General features: G+C 44.0%; 1 protein-coding gene across 3 annotated transcripts in view; it reads left to right on the forward strand.

Annotated features, from left to right (window-relative positions):
- HIVEP3 (human immunodeficiency virus type I enhancer binding protein 3) overlaps positions 1-12,464 on the forward strand; it is a 99,551-nt gene that overhangs the window by 69,124 nt on the left and 17,963 nt on the right. For all 3 annotated transcript variants that reach the window (XM_026863273.1, XM_026863275.1, XM_026863274.1), the window contains exon 5: positions 3,875-4,050. In XM_026863273.1, coding sequence (XP_026719074.1) covers positions 3,875-4,050 — 176 coding nt within the window. The remainder of the gene's footprint in view (positions 1-3,874; positions 4,051-12,464) is intronic.

Raw genomic sequence — 12,464 nt, forward strand, 5'->3', positions numbered from 1 at the left:
ACCAGGGCAGACTGTCTGGACTTTGGAAGGATAGCCAAGCCAGGTGAGCGGGCAGCCTGATGACAGGTAAAATGTGCCATCAGTAAAATCAGACTTACACCCAAGGCAACAACTGGAGCTACTTGGTTCACTCGACTGTGAGCTAAGTGCTGCGGCACAGGAAAGGGATCAGATATCCAGTTCCTGTTACTGTGCACCAGAAATCCGAAAAGCAAACAAGTGAGTTTAGCAAATGTCAAAACCAGTCAAGGAAATACTTGTTCAATTGCTGCAGAGCTAACCAGGGGTGATCTTTACCATAATACATGGTGAAGCTTCAGATTCTGGAAATTCACAGCATTAGGCTGCCTACAGGTGACTTGCAAATAATATAAGGGCTGTGGCTGGGACCAGCGAGGTCACATCAGCAAAGACTTTGCGGGGCAAGGTAAAATCCTGGTGGCTGTAGAAACCAGGAGAAAAGGGGGGATTCAGCCAAACTGTGTTTCATAGTGAAGCAATGAGTCCCCCAGAAACCTGTTCTCCCTTCCTGCCTGTGAACCACCAAACTTCCTTCCCCCTCTGCTCTCCAAGATTTTATCGTGTGGTTTTCAGCCACATGAAGATTTTGGATGTGGCTCACAGTGCTGAGGGGAAAAAAAAAAAAAAAAAAAGTGTTTGTGGCTAAGAAGGATAGTCAGATAGTTGTAATGGCAAATATGAAGACCTAAGCCTCCTAAAGACTGTGAAGGAATAAATGCTTCATGGTTTTATGTTTAAGGGAAAGAGCTGCGGCAAAGCTTTCCCCAGGTTCATGGTTTCCCATTGTTTAGTTTCCTGTGACTCCTGACACAGAAGGGCTGATTTGGGGCCATGAAGTCTCTGAATCTGGTACTGCCTACGGTAGCACCGATGCTGCCATGGTGCCAGTTCCTCTTGCTCTGAAAAGTGTTTGTAGTGGTTGCACAAAATTCAACAGATGTGCATTTGCTAGCAGAACACAGCAAATAACCTTATGAAAACTGCATCAAATAACTGAATTTGTATCTTTTTGTGTGTGTGTCTGTTTGAAAGAATTTCCTAAGTTAGTCTGCAAGCCCATAATGGCCAGTGAGCATCCTGAATTTCAAATCATCTCGGTATTAGATGGGAGCTGTGACACTGTAAGAGGTGCAAGTTGCTAACTACAGGATTATGAATTCACAGTACTGCGCGGGAAGAGAAGCCCAGCTTTGCTGACACAAACTCCAACTGTGGATATTAGAGGGATCTGGTTACAGCAAACATTGCAGAGCAGGAAGATCCTTTGTCCAGGGTAAATCTTCACGTGAAGTGAGCTGTCATTGATTTGTCTTTCTGATGCAAATCATGTGAGCATATTAGATCCACAGAGAAACCAGCATCATATTGAAGTAATTATCTCCATAAACATATTATAGCCTTCAATGCAGACAGATGGCATTTGCAGCAGCCTTCTCTGTGTTATGGCAGTATCACCTCCTTTGCTTTCTTCTTCTTGTTTGGTTCAGTATTTCTTTAGGTTACCTTTCTTTTTCTGTTTCTCTCCTCTCCTTGTGTGTTTTACACATGGTCTCAAAGAGCTGTAGAAAAATATCGGTGTTAAAGGATGGCTTAGTCTCACAGAGTGTCAGATAAACGGCAATGTCTAATTTCAGATTAAATCACGTGTCCCTTTTTATCCAGGAAAAGCCAGCCCCGATAGCTTTAATGAGGCTGATGAAGGGACTGTTGGACACAAAGAACATGCTTAGAGATTTCCATGTGAGAGTGTAATTAAGGGTAGTGCAAGTACAAGGCTGATAAAGGAGCAATTTCATTTTTTAAATGGCAAGGTGATTACCAGCATAATGATGGAAGGAAAGGAGGGCGAGAAGGAAGCCTCAAATACAAATTTGAACAGAAGGAGAAAATTCAGGATTCCTGGGTTCTTTTTGCTGCTTTACCGTTGTCACTGACTAATGAAGAAGGGATGTTGGCCATCCCTAACAATTAATTATGGGTACCCTGGTATCTGTGTGGTTAAATGGAGATAGCTGGACATACTGGGGTGGAAGCTGGCAAGTCAGTGTGTGCTCTTCAGACACCAGCTCTGGCTAAATAAGGAGAACCTTGTGATGGAGGGGTTTTGGTGGTGGTGTTTGTTGGGCTTTTTTTGCAGGGGAGAGGGGCAGGGGAAGGCAGCGGTGTAGATGGCATCGCTGTGGCTTCAGTTAGAGGAGACAGAATTGAGTATCTGGGCTACTGGATGACCCTTGTTATGGTCTGGAGAACTTCTGCTGATGCTAAAGGACAGAAATACAGGCTGTTCCCCTACATGTGGCTGTTGGACACCAAGACCTAGTTAGACTGGTACTGGTATTTCAGGCTGGACTGGGGCTATCTATAGACACCCATTTGTCTTCTCATCTCTAGTCTGTGTCTGAACCTGCATAGGAGATCTGTGACCTCGTCACCTTAATGCATGAGCAGCTCATCATCTTTTAAGCATCTGCTCACATGTCTCCTGTGAAGCAAAGAAGTGGCTCGGCCTGTCTTTTACAGCTAAGACCTTGAGTCAGAGAGACCAGGACTTGGCAGGAGAGGGAGGGTTTAGTCCAGAACTCACATTTGCCAGGTTGATCATTCTGAATTTCTCAATCTCCCAGAAAGATTATTCTGAATTTCAGGTGTGGTAGAACACCCATGTGGAACTGAAATTACCTGTACACTTCCTACGTGAATGAAACAAAATGGAGTCAAGGCCATGTGCATTCTGCCTGGGTGGGACATCAAGGGGTTCATGCAGTGTGACTTACCTGCTTTTAAATCCACACTTGTGGGTAACTGAGATGTATTTTCTTGAATGCATCCTGTGCAGACCATGCCATTATCATCCTATCAGTCCAGGGCTGGATTCATGACCTTTATGTATTTTTCACTCAGTATTAAACGATCTTTTTTGGTTTGCATTATAAATACATAGGACCAATTTTGTGTTACCTTATTCTTCTTGTGCTGCAAGTAAAGGAAATTACAGACTCCATTTGCTAAACGTCAGGAGGCTAAATGATTTGTCTCAGTCTCAGAAATATTTTTCAAACCCTCATCATGTAGCCTTTCCTATGTACTAATGCGTGGACAGAAAATAAATGAGTATACAATGTGAAGGAAGGATGACCAATCTCATTCTCTTGGGTAAACCTAAGTCATGATTTTGTGCCAAAGATAAAACAGCCTGGAGTCTGCGGTGTTTACATTTAGTGTTAGCGCAATATATTTTTTTTAAATTATGTTTTCTTCTCTTTGTGTCCATTCTGGGTGTCTCATTCTATCAGGAGTCTGTGCAGGGACCGCAGCTTGCAGTGTGGCATCACAGTCTTCTCAGGTGGCTTTCACTGTTGTCCCAGTGGGTGGGAAAGGTTGTATCACAAGAGGTTTAGCTGGGATGTTATTTTCTCGGTACTTTGCATAGTACAGTGACAGACTGTGCATATTTTAAAACAGAGCATTGGCTGAGAGAGAGATGATTCAGGCAACCAGGCTGGACTGTGACATGTCTTATGCAGACTATTATGAGTGCCTCAGTTTGTGTTTGAGGATGGGGAAAATCAGGACATTTGGGTGACTCTGTGACTTATTTTGGACTTTGGGCTATTTGTCTGTATAGAGAAGCAGATGTAGGACACAAGAACATATTCCAGAAGAGGAAGTAGGCATCCGGGCAAAAGCTTTTGACGTTATTTTAAATTTAGCCTAATTACCCAGAGCTAGCAAATGGTAAATCAGACCGGTGGTGTCAATAACATGCTGAATTAATTCAGGAAAGTTGTGACTACTTTTGAGGTGGGAATCTTCTTTTTTTTTTTTTTTTTATCATGACACCTGTTGCTCATAGGTACAAATCAAACGAAGAGTATGTGTATGTGCGAGGCCGTGGAAGAGGGAAGTATGTATGTGAGGAGTGTGGAATTCGCTGCAAGAAACCCAGCATGCTGAAGAAACACATTCGCACGCACACAGACGTCAGGCCATATGTCTGCAAGTACTGTAACTTTGCTTTTAAAACCAAAGGTAAGAGACAGTCAGCTCCTAGCTCCTCTGCTTAGTATATTGACGTACAAGTCTTCTTGGGGGCACTGGCAAAGGGGAAGGGAAAGCCTTCCCAGGGTCTGGAAAACCCCAGGAGTCGGAGGGAGGGGGATGAGGGAGTCTTAAATTGACTGAAATTTTCAGAAGAGGACCAGTCCTGCACTGAGCTGATGCGTGTTGTGGTGGAGAGCACTGGCTGCACATGCCAGCCTGCAGCAGAGCATCTGTGCCATCCTGTTTGTGATTCTTAAAGGGAACAATCCTGAAATACAGCTTTGCTGTCAAGGATTTATAAACAAAACCACCCCAGAATGAGAGCGAAAGCTCCTGGGTCAGGCAAACATCCATGAACAAGCACCTGGAGACAGTCTTTCGGTGGTTTTTTTATGCTAGATCTGTTTGCGCTGCACATTTCATCCTTCGCAGTTGCATGTAGCTTCAACATTTTCTATATCATATCAATAGGCTTTTTCTCTAAAGACCTTCATTCCAGGACATTCTAGTCATTAATGATCCACAACCTCACTACCACCAGATTCTCTTTGCAAGGAACCTTCATCATTGCCTCAGTGAATGTGGGATGTTCTCTTATCAGGAACGTGCAAGACCACGTGCAAAAAAATGTCTCTTCGAAGAGACTGTGGGTAAAGTTTTCAAAAGTGTCAGGGGGGCCCAGATCCCTTTAACTTCTCTTAAGTGTCTGGCACTGTGGGTTTGACAGATCTCCCCTCAATCTTTGGTTGCAGCAAGTCTTGCAATAAGGATGTCGAGTTCAGTTTCTTCATTATAGTTTGACAAATACGTAAAGTGTCCATTGTCCGTAGCTCCATCATTGCAAATCTCAGAAGATGACACAGCTGGGAGAGTTAATTACTCGAGAAGAGTGTCAACCCCAAAACAACAGTGGGAAGCGGCCCAGCATGGGGGTGGGGGTGAGGCACTGGGTGCTGCGTGGGCAGAAGTGCTGATGGAGGGCTTGTCTGTGCTGGATAAGGGACCCAGACGCTGGGTGACGCAGGGTGGGCAGTGCCTGGAGCTGACGGCTTTGTTGGTAAAGCTGGCGGGCGATTTCTGGGTAACAACGTGTTGGTGATCACTAGGCATATGGGAGCATGGGGAAGTGAGACCGAATTTGAGGCCAAATTCTCGTCAGAGACATGCAGAAGATCCAAGCAAGAGTTCTTTCTCTCCCTCCCAGCCTGGAGCTATTTCTGATTCATTTTCTTTCTCTTTCCCTCTTGCTTTTGTTACTTAGCTTGGAGGTTTTTCTTTGAGAAGTGAATCAATTCAGCCTCTTCCGTCACTTCATCTTGCTTTCCACCATGCTTCTGTTAGGCTTATATTCAGGATACTGTGATCAAACCATCCTTTTCACCATCTCTCTAGCTGCTTTGCTCTTCATCTCTGCTCCCTTGAAGCACACAAACTGTCAGCACTGACTCTGCTGATTGCTCATTGCAGATGGACACTTGCCTCCAAGGGACTTCCCTTCTTTAGCTTTGCAGGAAACTTGCATGAGGAAGGTAACATGGAAATGCTTCCTTCAAAAAAACAACCCAGAGTTGGTGTTTTTTGCAAACACTATGCATTTGCCTATGAATGCATGAGGGGGCAGAACTTCCCCAATCAGTGATTTCAGGACAAAGAGTTGCATGATGATAACGTGGAATTGCATGAAAATGAATTTTTTCTGGAAGGGGGTGGCAGTCAGAGCCCTGGCTGTGTCCTGTGGGCGTGCTTGTACTTCATGGAACTTTGCAGCACTTGGGTAAAAAGCTGTTTGCTTTGCCGATGGTGGAGACACGAGGACCTTTGGAAGAAATACTGGAGAGTGAGAAAAAGATCAGCCTTGTGTGCTGATCAAACCAGCGGTTAAAGTCCGGTTACAGAATCTTTGCTGTTGGTGATGGAGTGTGAGCTGGAGGTCCAGGAGATTTGCAGAACTGGATGTTTCACAGATTATTTTGCGGAGTCTAAAATAAGTTTGTTTGTGCCCTGATTCATTAGGATCCTCCTTCCTGGTGTGCAGTTTTGCAACCACAGTTAATTGCAGAATGGAGAAGCTGGAGCTCTCACTACCGGACTGCACTTGCAAAAATACAAGCTGAGTTGAAGCTCTTTTAGAAAACAGCTTTCCAAAGTTAATTTTAGCCTTCAGCGTAAACTCAAGGGGGATATCTATGGAGCTGTCTTCCTTTTGGCTGTGGTAGATCTCTCCAGCATGATCTAATGCTCTAAACTCTCAAGTAGGCTGGAAGCAGTTAAACGTTTTTTTTATTATTATTTTTAATGAGGATCTTTATCTGGTTAAAATGTGTACCTCCCCCCTCCCCACTGGCCCCGGAAAATCCGTATCTTCGTTCCAAGAATCAGGAAAAGTTTTGCGAAAGAAAGAAAGAACTTGAAATATTTTCCCCCTTTTCACTAATTATGCTGCTTGTCTGCTTTTTGTGCATTTCTGTCACTGTAAGTGAAGCTGTTCCTTTGGGTTACAGAATGGCAGGATTTTTTTTTTTTTTTTTATTATTATTATTATTTTAAAGCAGATCCATGAGATTTTTGTGTGCTCACTTAGCTGATGGAAACAGCAGTCTTGGAAATTTGGTTTGTAAAGATTTATTTGATTTTACATTTCTGGACCAGATATAAACGTGCCTCTTTAATGAGGTGTCTCTACCTCCACTGTGGTAGCACTCTCCTAAGAGGTTTGTTACTGTGGCCTCCAAGAGGTTGTTTAAAAGAAGTTAAGCGGCCTCTTCATTGTTTTCTTACCAGGAAGGAAATGAAGAAAAATCTTGCAGTCTAACAATTTTCCCTTTCAGGAAGGTCAGGGAGAGCTTTTCCCTTGACCACCTTCCCAGAGGGGACCCAGGAACCACCAGCCTTCCCTTGTCACTTATCTTCAGATGCTCGAGGGAAGTGCAGCCCCTTTCTTCACTCCTTGGCTTGAGTGACGTGGGGATGTGGGTCAGTTAGCACATGAATTCCCCTCCTGTGCAGGCATTATCCTTTTCCACAGCTATTTTCTGTTCTCATTCATACTCACAGCAGACTCATGTCTTGTTTACTTAAAATTTCTTAAAATTTCTGGACAAAGTGTATGGAGCAGCTCACTGTGTCAATGCTGCTGCCTTTGCTTGGAGGTCAGAAGGGACAAGGAGCTTGATTTTAATTTAGAAGGTGCTTGTGTAAAGGACATCAGTGCCTGTTGGCTGAAGATATCCATTTGATAGTCTAGTCCACTCACAGTTTCCAGACACCAGACTTCTTCATGTCCTCAGCCATAGTCTTCCTTTAATAAATTAGTTTGCAGTTCCTTAAATCAGCACATGACAGGGACTGAGGTTATTGAACATGTTAATATATTAAATGCATTACCCCCTCAGCCCTTAAAGGCAAGGTTATGGCTGCACCGTTTATTATTATTAGTGCTCTAGCAGACTCAGCGCTCCGCTAAGCCTCCTCTGGAAAGTACAGAGCAGGTCCAACTGGCGGAAAGCTCCAAAAGAATTAACTGCTGTTAGAGCAGGGCAGATTGACATACAGATTTGCAAAATGTCCCTGCACCCTGTGTGTGCTGGGGCCCTTCCATAGCATCTGGGACGAGGGAAAAGGTCCGAGCATCCCTGTGGAGCCACTGCTGGGAGAAGGCTTTGGTCCCTGTACTCTTGGAATGTCACAAACCTCCTATGGGATGAGGACAGTTATCCTCAGGAATTTGCTGCCCGCTCCCTTACACAGTGTGGGGTGAGACGTGTTGCTGGGAACAGGAAAGGACCCAGTGGTCCAGACAGGAGACAAAACGCTGTGAGCAAAAGGGCTTTTTAACTTAACAGGGAAAGGTGAAAAAGAAAAAAAAGAGGTCTGGAATGAAAAGACTGACAGATTCAGGTGAAATATTAGCTGAGCTTGGTTTGTTTGTTGTTGTTTTTTTTTTTTTTAATTTTATTTTTATTTTTTATTTTTTATTAACAGTGCAGCTATTAAGTCTTAGCACAAGCCTCAATGGGAAATATTCTAATTCTCTGCATTTTGAAATCTGCAAATCCAGCCTGGGTCCCTTTCTGGAAGATTAATTTTTGGCTAATGCAAGCTTTGATAGCTTTGATCCAGAAGATGGCTAATATTTTATAGCCTGTATCAATACGGGCAGGCTAGATGTTCAAATTCTCTCTTTTAATCTTTAAGTCAATTAGTATAAAAGCTAATAACAAAATTTAAAAAAACTGAAATCTTTTGCCCAATAAATTATATAAATTAAATCTTTCCTCCTCATAGAGTCTCACTTGGAGACATCATCTCCATGCTGAGACCTAAATCGAGGCCTGTGCATCATTTAAGTCACACATGAAACCTATTTCAAGGGTTTATCTGTGACGAAGAGTGTTGACCTGTGGCTGGTTCTCTCTGTGTGAGTGCATTTCACAGGAAAATGGGAGTCTGCTAGTTATAGACTAGCTGTTGCTCTCCTTGCGTATTATTTTAAGAGAGGAATATGAAAGTGCTTAAGTCCTGGAAAGCTGTGAATGTTTGTATCACAGTGTTGCCTTGGATGCTGAGATCATGCCGTTGGTCATTTGTTTTGGGTTTTTGTCGTTATTGTTTAATTCTTCACATTTAAGAAGAGAAAGAAAAAGCATGGTGTATGCCCAATACAGACAGGATAATTTTTCCAAGAATCTTAATGTTTCTGTTCTCTCTGTTTTGCTTTAACTCTGCCACCTTTAAAATATGATAATGGATATTCTGAAAAATTAATTTTTCTCTTTAAATTTAACTGGGAAATCACTTCTAGTCCCTATTAAGCTGCTTTAAGTGCTTTTGGAACACTAGAGTTTTACCTTTCTCAAAACAACACAAGTATTTAAGCTGCTTTAAGTCCAGAATAAGACCTCACAACATCAGAAGAGCTTAAGCAGCCGGTAATTCATCGTTATAAGCAGGAGTAATGAGAGCGCTGTGCTGATACTGTGTGTACTCCTCCAGTGCAGCAGTGGTTGGGGTGGGGTCCCAATTTCCACTGATCCCTGAATTTATTTAAATACAGCCAGTTTATTTCAAATCTGGGAGCTTTTTGGTAAACAGTCCTTAGTGAGGACCACTTACCTGCTTAGGATTCAATAGAACTGTTCTGCTATTTAAATCCAGCTTCCCTGCCTGCTAGTTTCTCTGTTGCTCCTTCAAATATGTTTTTTCCACTGTTTCCAAGGAAGCAATGCTATGTGGTTTTTTTTTTGTTTGTTTGTTTGTTTGTTTTGGTTTGGTTTGGTTTTTTATTTTTTTTATTTTTTAAGTTGGGAGCCAGAACTTTGTAAGGCAACAAGTAGCTGTGAGTCCTTCCTTGTAGGATTCATATCCAGCTTTTACTTAGGCAAAGTGGTGTTGATTTTACTGGAAATTTGCCGAAGAACTTTAGCATTTAATCCTGCCAGCATTAATTAAGGAGTCTAAAAACACAAACTGTAAGAAGAACCCTGATAAGATAAATATCATTGCCCTCCAAATTGCTCCCAAGATGATAACTCAGCTTCTCAGCTGGTGTAAATAAGCCTCAGGCTTTTAACTTCCTTAAAATGATGCAAACTTAGGTCAGAGGAGAATCCGGCCTGCTGAGTCTGCCTTCCCCAAAAGGATAGCAGCATCCCTACTTTGTTGGAATTTCTTCCTGGTGTGTGTGCAGGGTGCTGTGCATAGATAGACAGTGCACCTGGGGGATTTGCGCTGGGAGCTTTGCAGGCTTATTTTGTTCATCAGTGTGTGTGGGTATTACCTTATCTAACCAAATGAGGATGAAGGAAGACGGAAAGCAGAGTAGAAAAAAGTAGAAGGGGAAAGAAAGCAACACTTGCTATGAATCGGTCCTTTGGTATTTTGCATTAAACTCATTCTCACAGGGGGGGTTTGTCATTGCCTGTGCAGTGCCTTCTGGCCTCACGCCTGTGCAGGCAGCCTGGATGGGGAAGGAAGAGCCATGGCGTTGCCTTGCACAAGGACAGTGGCCTCCAGTGAAAGAAAATAAAAAAGGAAGTGACACTGATGGCTTTTGGCAGAGCTTGTCAACCCGAACCGTTGCTCAGGGTGGAGCTGAGTCAAAGCAGAGGTGCAGTGAAGTGATGGGTGGAGAGCTGCAGGCTGCAGAGGCTCCTGTCTCTGCCCAGATCCTGCAGCAACGAAAGAGAGAGTGTGATTTACTGTGGACAGCACTGAAGCTAAGGCAGAGAGGAGGACTTGTGTGTATAACCAGCCTTCAGCCATCTGAAGTGGCCAAGGCGGCCGCTGTATGCCTCTGAGGACCAGAGTCCTTCCCGTGAGTACGGGGTGGCTGCAGTCCTGCCCAAAACATTGCATTCAACACCCCCCTGCGTAATGAAGGTTATGCCCTCCCAGTTTAGCCAAAGCCAGATGCGTGTAGCCCAGTCAATTTAGGAACTTGTTTGGGGATGTGGTAGCACCAAAATGCCTGGTGGACACCCCCCACCCCCCCCGACTCTTCCCACTGTGGGGATCACCGCTGAATTCCTGAGGTGACACAGACCATAGGTTAACCAACAACCCCCTGCTCACACCAGGCATTTACTTGGGCTTATTTTCTGTGTTCATTGTCATTGGAGGGAATCCAGGTAGGGATTTTGCTGTGGTAACTGAGCAAAGATGGGTCATTTCTGTCAGCCAAGATGCGATGTGCCGTGATGGACAGGCAGCAGCAGCAGCAGCAGGGTTTGACTGAGTCAGTTTGTCTTTTTGCTAGTTAGGTCCAAAACTAAATTCCAGTTCCGTGAGGCCACCCTTTGGATTCACTGGCTACTTTTCAGTGAAACAGTTTTTCACTTTAAAACAATAGTGATTCACTGGAATCAGAAATGTACAGGAGAGCATGCTCTTGTCTGACTGGGTGTCTTTGGGTCCAGAACAAAACTCCTGGTCCAAAGTGGAGAAAGAGAGGTCTGATTCAGAGTAAGGACCTGAGCCAAGCTGGCCTCATCCTCATACCTGAGTGTCCTAACCATGGGGCTAAGGGTATTTAGGCATGAAGTTTAAAAATAATAAATCTCTCTTATTGGAGCTGGTTTGCTGAATTCAAATCATTAAATATCCTTTCAATCCACATCCTAGATGGGTGCCAGAATCACAAGGATATATAGTCAGCCTTTGTCTCTCTTGGTCTTTCCTGTTGGAGCTATTCCATTTTGTATAAAATGGGCTAAATAAATAATTCATGGGCTAAAGAGAAACTAACTTGGTAGCTAGCTGGTTATGGCACTCTTCTGAGATGTGATGGCGTCACGGGTAATTCTCTGCTCCAATGAATAGTTGCTTATTTATTTATACTATCTGGAGCAGTGGGAGGAGAGGTTGATAGAGGCCCTCTATACTCCCAGGGAGTCTCAGGGACTGGGGGACTCTGTGGATCACAGGATACTAGCTGAGGGACCTCAGTCCTCAGCTGAAAGTTATAATAAAGTGTGAGAATTCATTTTTTCCTTTTTTCTTTTTTTCTTTTTTTTTTTTTCTTGTGAGAAAATCAAGCCTCAAGTTCAGCACTACTCTCAAGTGTTAGCTAACAGGAAGGCTGATGGCACTTCATATCGCTGCAATGAATTTGAAGTGCTCAGCCAGCTCCTGGGCTGTGCTGGGAAATTAAACAGCCCTTGGTGGAGCTTCAGCAAGGGCCCAGGTTTTTTCTTATCATCAGCTCAGCCCATGGGAGAGGAAAGGGAAAAATGGGACATTTTTTAATTATTTCTCCTACTCTTTACTTTTTCTCTCCTTTCCACCTACCTACCTTTTTTCCCTCAATAAAGGTTCCCCTTTGTTCAGCGTTTCCCTTGGATATAAGTAGGGTTAATAACTCTCTAATTAAACTGCCCATAATTTGGGAGTTTGAATTAGAAAGGTGCCCTGTGAGGCTGGCATGCCCATGAGTTGTCCCATCACAGCCACAGAGCAGTAACCAACACCCCCACATCCCAGACTCCCCTTTGCAGGAGCGGCTCTTTCCATCCCAGCCCCGAGGAGGCCTCCTTAGGGCTCAGCAGCTTTTCTCAGCGCTGCCAGACGCTGGTGCCCAGGGCTTCAGAGGGTCTCCATGGCTCCATGGTTCCAGGGAGCTGAGAACTTTTGCCTGGGACTTTGCCAGAGCATCTGAGCCATCCTGCTGGGGGGAGAGGGTGATTGTAGGGTTTTTGCCTGTTGGTGGCATCTCGAGCATTCATTTTGGTAGTACCAGTCTGCCCTGTGGTGCTAAGGAGCTCCTCACCTCCAGGCTGGTGACCCTGTGTGCTGGGAGGTGATGTAGATTGAGATGTGTTTCTATTCCCTACTTTCCTACCATTTTTCTTTGCTGCACCATCACAGCTGAAAGCAATCTAGCACTTTTCTTCCCCCCCCCCCCCCAA

Source organism: Athene cunicularia (assembly GCF_003259725.1).
Source record: "Athene cunicularia isolate RWA chromosome 23 unlocalized genomic scaffold, athCun1 chr23_part1, whole genome shotgun sequence".
In the NCBI taxonomy this organism is placed as follows: domain Eukaryota; kingdom Metazoa; phylum Chordata; class Aves; order Strigiformes; family Strigidae; genus Athene; species Athene cunicularia.